The following is an 8,070-nucleotide window of genomic DNA, read 5'->3' on the forward strand; positions in this document are numbered from 1 at the left end:
CAATATTTAAAAAGGGGTCAAAATCTTTACCAAGTAATTTATAGACCTGTTAATTTAGCTTCGATAGTTTGGAAGATACTGGAGAGTTTAATAAAAGACCACATAGATGAGTTCTTGCTGGAAAAAATATTTTAAGCAACAGACAGCATGGATTCATGAAAGACAGAAGTTGTAAAACAAATTTGATTTCCTTTTATGAGGAGGTGAGCAAAACCTTGGACAGAGGGGTGGTGGTGGACGTGGTATATTTGGATTTTGCAAAAGCGTTTGACACAGTTCCTCACACACGGCTAATGTGTAAGGTAAAGTCTACAGACTTGGAAAAATCTGTAAGTAAATAGAAAACTGGCTAAAAGATAATTTTCAGAGAGTAGTGGTTAATGATTCATACTCTGAATGGTCTAGGGTTGTTAGTGGTGTACCCCAAGGTTCAGTGTTGGGACCCTTACTTTTTAATATATTTATAAATGATATAGGGTCTGGGATTAAAAAATATAGTTTCATTCTTTGCAGATGACACCAAGCTGTGCAGTGGAATAACGTCCTTACAGGATGTCTCCAACTTGCAAGCCGACTTCAATGCACTGTTTAATTGGGCAACTAAGGTTTAATGTTGATAAATGTAAGGTTATGAACTTGGGTGCTAAGAATATGCATGCATCATACATACTAGGGGGAGTTCAACTGGGTGAATCAATGGTGAAGGATCTGGGGGTTCTGGTAGATCACAAGCTTAATAATGGCATGCAATGCCAAGCTGCAGGTTCTAAAGTGAGCAAATTCCTCTCTTGTATTAAGAGGTATAGACTCCAGAGAGAGAGAGAGATCATTTTACCCCTGTACAAATCATTAGTAAGACCTCATCTGGAATATGCAGTTCAGTTTTGGGCACCAATTCACAGAAAGAACATTGGGGAACAGGAGAAAGTACAGAGAAGGGCAACTAAACTGATAAGAGGCATGAAGGAGCTCCGCTATGAGGAAAGATTAGAGGAACTGAATTTTTGTTTCTCTTGAGAAGAGGAGATTAAGGGGGAATATGATCACCTTGAGGTCATCACATAGGATAAGGGGGCACGCTTTATGTCTGGAGGAAAAAACATTTAATCTCCAAACACAGAAAGGTTTCTTCACAGTGAGAGCTGTTAGAATGTGAAATAGACTCCCTCAAGAGTTGTTTCTGCCCAGCTCAGTGGATTGCTTTAAAAAAGGACCTGGATTCTTTCTTTGATACACAGAATATAACTGGATACTAACGTAGGTAAAGTTGATCCATGGAATATCCGATTGCTTCTCGGGGGATGAGAAAGTAGGGGGTCAATGTGATAGAGCACTCTTCAGATCTTCAATGGACCAGCAGTCTGGTAAGTATCCTCACCTTATATGATATGTAAAGACCTATGCTCTAATGAATGATGTGGGCTTAGCATCAGATTTAGCTCAAACATGTAAAGTCCCAGAAGGGGGGGGTTAAGCGGCCACTCAGTGCATTACCATTTATTTTATGAAAAAGAAAAGTTAGGTTTTATAAGCACTTCAAGGAATACACTATATTGCCAGAAGTATTTGGAACACCTGAACCCAATGATTTGGAGGAGTGTCCCATCACCTCCATGGTCACAGGTGTATAAAATCAAACACCTAGGCATGCAGACTGCTTCTACAAACATTTTGTGAAAGAATGGGTCACTCTCAAAAGCTGTGAAATCAAGCATAGTACCGTGATAGGTTGCCACCTGTGCAATAAGTCCATCTGTGAAATTTGCTTGCTACTAAATATTCCACAGTCAACGGTTAGTGGTATTATAATAAAGTGGAAGCAAATGAGAACAACAGTAACTCAGCCACAAAGTGGTAGGCCACATAAACTGATAGAGCTGGGTCAGTGTGTACTGAAGCGCATAGCGGGCAGAAATCGCCAACTGTCTGCAGAGTCAAAGCTAAAGACCTCAAAACTTCGTGTGGCCTTCAGATTAGCAAAACAACCATGCGTAGAGAGCTTCATGGAATGTGTTTCCATGGCCAAGCAGCTGCATCCAAGCCTTACATCACCAAGTGCAATGCAGAACATCAGATTCAGTGGTGTAAAGCATGCCGCCACTGGACTCTAGAGCAGTGGAGATGTTTTCTCTGGAGTGATGAATCACGCTTCTCTGGCAATCCAATGGATGTGTCTGGGTTTGGCAGTTGCCAGGAGAACGGTACTTGCCTGACTGCATTGTGCCAAGTGTAAAGTTTGGTGGAGGGGGGATTATGATGTGGGGTTGTATTTCAGGGGTTGGGCTTGGCCCCTTAGTTCCAGTGAAGGGAAGTTTGGGGTGGAGGAACTTGACTGGCCTGACCTGCCATTAAAGTTCATGTGCTTGTAAAGGCAGGCGCCCCCCCAATACTTTTGGCAATCTTGTGATTGTGTATTTATATTTGCTTAGCATAAATGAGTACAGATTTGTCAGAAAACCTTTACTTTCCTTTCAGAATCTATGGGACACTATACTACAAAATAATGCCACAAATGCGGACTATTGATTGCAAACACGATTTGTTAATTTGCACACACAAAGTATTTTTCCTAACAAAAAATTCAAGACCATGTTTGTTGCAAAAATAATACACCCTAATGAAAGTCTTAGGATTTTGTTTAAAATTCAGCTATGCTCCTAATTCAACTACAGGTCAGTCTAAAATTCATTAAACAGGTGTCCAGCAGACAGTTGATTATAAAATGGCATTATTTAACAAAGAAAACCCCTTCCTATTTCATGCTGTCAGCAATGGCGCCACATGGAAGAAAAATGTCACAAGGCCTGATGAAGAAAATTTATTTTTTTTACACAAAGGTGAAGGCTACAAGTAGATCAGCAAAGCTTTACTTATCAGTCAGAATACTATAGAAAAAGTGATACAAACACGGAACTGCAACCATCTCCGAGACATCCAGGTTGTCCATTGGAGGTGAACACCTCGACAGGAGCATCTTCTGATAAGAACGGTTGAAGAAAATTACCATGCAAGTTCACTGCAGTTGACTAAAAAAAAGTAGCCAAATTGGGGTTTCCCATGACACAATACGACACACTGCAGAGCAATAGCATGCATGTTTGTCGTTCACGAAAGAAGCCTCTCCTAACACATGAATATGCTTTGATCTAAACTATTCCATTGTAGCTCTGGCTGCATGTTTAGGGTCGTTGTGCTGGAAGATGAACCTCTGCCCCAGTCTCAAGTCTTTTGCAGACTCGTTTTCTTCTAAGATTGCCCTGTATTTGGCTCCATCCATCTTCCCATCAACTTTGACAAGCTTCCCCGTCCCTGCTAAAGAAAAGCATCCCCACAAGATGATGCTGCCACCACCATGTTTCACAGTGAGGATGGTGTGTTCAGGGTGATGAGCAGTATTATTTTCCGCCACGCTTTAGTGGTTTTGCTTTTGGGTCAAAAAGTTCAGTTTTGGTCTCATCTTCCACATGTTTGTTGTGTTCTGCACATGGGGGGAACGCTTCGCAGCTGCTACAGAGCTAATGTGGCTTTTTTTTTTTTTTTTTTTTGCAGCATTCCAGATTGGTTGACTTTTCAGCTGCGCCTTGAAGGACTTTACCTGGGCCCTGCAAAAAAAAAGATGCAGGGCTGGCCTGTAATGTTACTTCAGGCAATCACCTTGGCAAGTGGTGGTTGTTCAGAATCTGTAAAGTGCCAACAGTTAGGTGCGGAATGCTATACCAGCCCAGGGCTGTAGTGCATCTGCAGTTGAGCCTTGTTGAAGGCCCCCTAGGTAGGTATGTCCACTGGGAGGGTGAAGACTTGGATGGGGCTTAGTTTTAACATCCTTTGGCTGCTGGGAGAGCCACAGGAAGAAAGTTGTAGTGAGTCCCATGTGCTGGTGCACTGATCTCTGAAGTGTTAACCATGAGCTTGGTCTGCGATGCATTCCAACGTAGTTGCCGGCAGGGGACTGGGCAGCTTCACTTTTTTACATTTTGGTGCAATTTTATTAGTGTTGCTAGGCTCCAGAGCAATGCGACAGTGCACCTGCATGGCCCTTGTTCCTCCCTATCAGGTCAGGCTATGCAACCAACTGTTGCAACCTTATTTTTCAGACTAGCGTTCTGGTCCAAATTCATGACTAGGGAAACTGGATTTAGTTTGAAAAATCTTTGTCATCCAACACCTGGACTTTGGTACCTGTAGCCTCTGTGGATGGCTTGGTGCATGCATTACCCCAAATATCCAAGATAAGCCTCGTGTGTGTGTGTGTGTGTGATTCTTTGGCTCAAGTGTTTGCTTTATATGGATGCCCTTTGGTAGACAATGCCTCCATAGCTCCTTTAGACACACAGGCAGTTATGCCTTTGACACATGTGTCTTAAAAAAAAAGTTACCTTCACTTCTTTCACACCTTGGTTTCCAAGTCCAAACTCTTAGGCTTGAACCTAAAAACCTGCAGTGTCAGAGAACCTGCGTACTCCTCTCAAATAAGGGGTGCCCCCACTTGTCAGAATGGGGGGGGGGTGTCTGTTGGCAACCTTCCTCATATGGTCCCAAGAAATTCCACATGTTTGGGTCGAGAGTGTTGTATGCAGGGGCTACAAAGTAGAGTTTTCAGTGTCTGCTTCAACTCTGCTTTAGGCTGCCAGATTACCATCCTTTCTGTAAAAATAGGGGAGTCTATATGCTGCTCTCCAGCAGCTTCTCTAAAGGGTCATTGCCTCATTACAAAGGAGGAAAGATTCTGGTGGTTTTACTTAAACCTGTTCATGGTCTCCAAGGCAAAAGAGGCCATTCTCCCCATTCTTGAGTAAAAAATTCTAAACTGTCCCCCATGAGATTCAAAAATTTTCCCTGGAATCGACCAGATCAGTCATTCAACAAGCACCCTTCAGCAAGGGGATTTTCTGGCGAGGTCTCTGTGGACATCAGGAATGCTTATTCACACCTCCATTTTCATGCCTCATCAGTTTTGTTTTATTGTGGGCACACAGCATTACCAGTGTTTTTTTTTTTTTTTTCTTTTTCTTGGCCTGTCTGACATCTTGGGTCCTCACCAAGGAGCTTGTTCCTGTCTTAGCTCTGTTTCATTCTTTATCTGCATAGTGGAATATTTGGCCTGCCTTCTACTGAAGAAACAGTCAGCCAATGGATGATGAAGACTTTGCAGAGATTTGAATGCATCCTCCGTTTTGAAAAAAAATCAGAACTGTATCGCACTTGCCGCTTGGGGGTACCTGGGCCTAGTCTTGGATCCAGCCCTGTCCGGGGGGTTTTTTCCCCACCCCAGAATAAGCTTATGTCCAGACACTCTGGTCCAAGCACTTTCCCTCTATTTAGTTTTTGCATGAGGATTCCGTGCCTCATGGTATCCTTTTATTTGAGGCATGTATGCTCCGTTTTTTTATCAGCGAACACAAATGCTCCTGCGCTCGGGGATGGACTCAATGCAGGCTACAACCACATTAAGAATGTCCTGGAACATGCACACCTTGCTGCCCTCAATAGACCGGGGAAATCCAAATATACTGAATGAGGAAAGAACAGAGGGCGCACTGGCCTAGTGCATTACCATAAAAAATGTTTAATAAGAAATAAAGTAGGTGTTGTACTCACAAACGACAAAGTCAAGGCACATCATAAAAGAACAGCTTAGTCAACACTGCGCTGAGTAACAGCCCGCAATAGGGAGTGTAGACATCCAATAGTCTAACGCGTTTCAAGGACTTGCCTCTTCCTCAGAGCCCTGAGGGCTCTGAGGAAGAGGCAAGTCCTCGAAACGTGTTAGCCTACTGAATATTTACACTCTATTGCGGGACATAGTTGTTTGGCTCCTTTATAAGGAAATAACAAAAATCGTCAAAATGGCCCTGACAAAAGCCACAATTGCCAGAAGAATTGTTAGGGATACAAAGAAAAAGCCAAAGATAACCTCAGGAGGAATACAGGATGCTCTGGTATAAGAATGTGTGGTTGTTTTGAGGAGCACTATCCGGCGGCAATTGAACAAAAATAAGCTGCACAGTCGACTTGCCAGAAAGAAACCTTTACTGAGCCAATGCCACGTTACAATATGTCCAACAAAACTTTGACACGCCTTACAAGGCTTTTTGGCGTCAACCTTCAAAGTGAGATTTGGCTATCTTAGCATGGCCTATTCTTTAGCTTTTATGCATTTGTTAACCCCTTATAAAGGGTTTCAATGTGTTAGTGTTTTTTTCTTAGGTGACTTATCACTGGGACAGTGGGAGTTTTGTTGCTGTGTGGTTTGTTTGTTGTGTGTTTTTGTTGTTTTTTTTTTTTTTTTTGTTTTTTTTTACTGTTTGCATCTATCCAGTATCTTATTTGTTGAAAATTTCTGAATGAATGCAATTTTAGTTAGGGCAAAAATGGAATACTTTGGAAAGTGTTCCCAAAACTGCTCCTCAGAGACGTGTGTGTGTGTGTTGTTTTTTTCCCCTGTTTGTGCTTGGACCATTCACATCTTGCATTTTTATTTTCATTGCAGGGTTTGTGTATGATCATTGGTGGAATAAAGCACCAGGAACAAAGGTTTAATAGTAGATCAGCTGGAGTAGGCTCTGCACTGCTGTTTATATCTGTAGGAGGTGAGAAAACTGTCCTATTATTTTAGTATCTATGCACCTAGAGCTCCTTGCCAAGTTTCAAAACTGCGGATTCTAGTTAACCAGTTGCCCTTCTGAGCATTTACCCCCCCTTTCTGACCAGGCCATTTTTTGCAATACGGCGCTGCGTTACTTTAACTGACAATTGTGTGATCATGCAACTCTGCTCCCCAATTAAATTTACATCCTTTTTTTCCCCACATATAGAGCTTTCTTTCTGTGGTATTTGATCGCCAGTATGTTTTTTTTGTTGTTTGTTTTTTGTTTTGTTTTTTTTGCGCTATAAACAAAAAAAGCCAATTTTGAGAAAACGGAACAATATTTTTGACTTTTTGCTATTACACATGCCACCCATAGTTGATGGTTTACTTCAGTTGCACTATCAGGGACTAACATGCTACAGGAAAGCTCTTTTCATGCTGAGCTAATCAAAATGAACACAGCTGATCAGAGTTGAAATGGCTTTGTGTGCCATTGAGAGGGTGATTTGCTACACCTGGTTGAGTTTACAAGTCATTTGTATCCTTTGTATCATTTGTAACTCAGTGTTCTGTGTTTTTTGTTTTTTTTTTCTTTTTTTCTTTTTTTTTCTTCTGACATGTTGTGTATGTTTATATCTTTCACTTGGATGTTATAAGTAGTACTGAGTAAATACAGCTGGATAAAACAGTGTCTGTCTTATTTTCAGCAACACTTGATTGTTCTGTTTTTTAAAATTTTAAGAACCTCCATTTGTAACAGAGGGTGGATACGGCTATGCACTCTTAGCAAGACACTGTATAAAGTGAAGGTGTGGAGTCTGTAGTGTTCTATGGAGTGATGTCTGCATTATGTTGCTGAGAACACTCTTTGATAGAAGAATAGAAGAGAGGCTGGTCACATGATGGGCATCAAAATGAACACGAAGCATCATTGTAAAGCACGCGGCTGTTCTCTCCAAATAATGTGTATTTTTTTTTTCTTTTTAAACTAGTAGCATGGCTACAAGGCCACTTTCACAAAGAGTGGGCTCCGTTTTTAGATAAGCAAGGCGGACATGGACCAAACCCGCTCTGCTCTATGAACCGGTGGATGTGAACTGATTCTGTTGTCTGTTTACACCTGACTGCCCTCTGATATCCATCTAGAGGGAGGGGGATGGATTGCCTTCTGTGATTTTATTTATTTTTTAATTTTTTTTTAATTGGATTGGAGGTAGGCAAGTGTAAACAGACACAAGTTCTTTTTACACCTACCAGTCCATAGGATTGAATAGGGGGTCCAGCCTGGTCCAGACCAGATCGGACCCTTTGTGTTTAAGGACCTAAGGTGACCTGCAAATGGTGAACATGGAGGTGGTGTGTTAAAACTTTGTTCTCTTGCAGAACTCTGTGCTGCACTGCTATCCTTCACTTGCCGGTGTGTCCACCATGTCCACTGTGGCTTCTCCTGCCGATCCCCTCCATCACTACTGTGTTTTGTA

The 8,070-nt window shown here is 41.9% G+C and overlaps 1 protein-coding gene across 1 annotated transcript in view; it reads left to right on the forward strand.

Moving 5' to 3' along the window:
* The window catches only part of LOC149462408 (uncharacterized), a 138,507-nt gene that overhangs the window by 85,479 nt on the left and 44,958 nt on the right, over positions 1-8,070 (forward strand). The window contains exon 12 of the mRNA XM_089676913.1: positions 6,491-6,590. Coding sequence (XP_089533039.1) covers positions 6,491-6,590 — 100 coding nt within the window. The remainder of the gene's footprint in view (positions 1-6,490; positions 6,591-8,070) is intronic.

This window comes from Staurois parvus, unplaced genomic scaffold (assembly GCF_062004578.1).
Source record: "Staurois parvus isolate SC_StPar_1 unplaced genomic scaffold, SC_StPar_1.0 ptg000175l, whole genome shotgun sequence".
Taxonomy (NCBI): Eukaryota; Metazoa; Chordata; class Amphibia; order Anura; family Ranidae; genus Staurois; species Staurois parvus.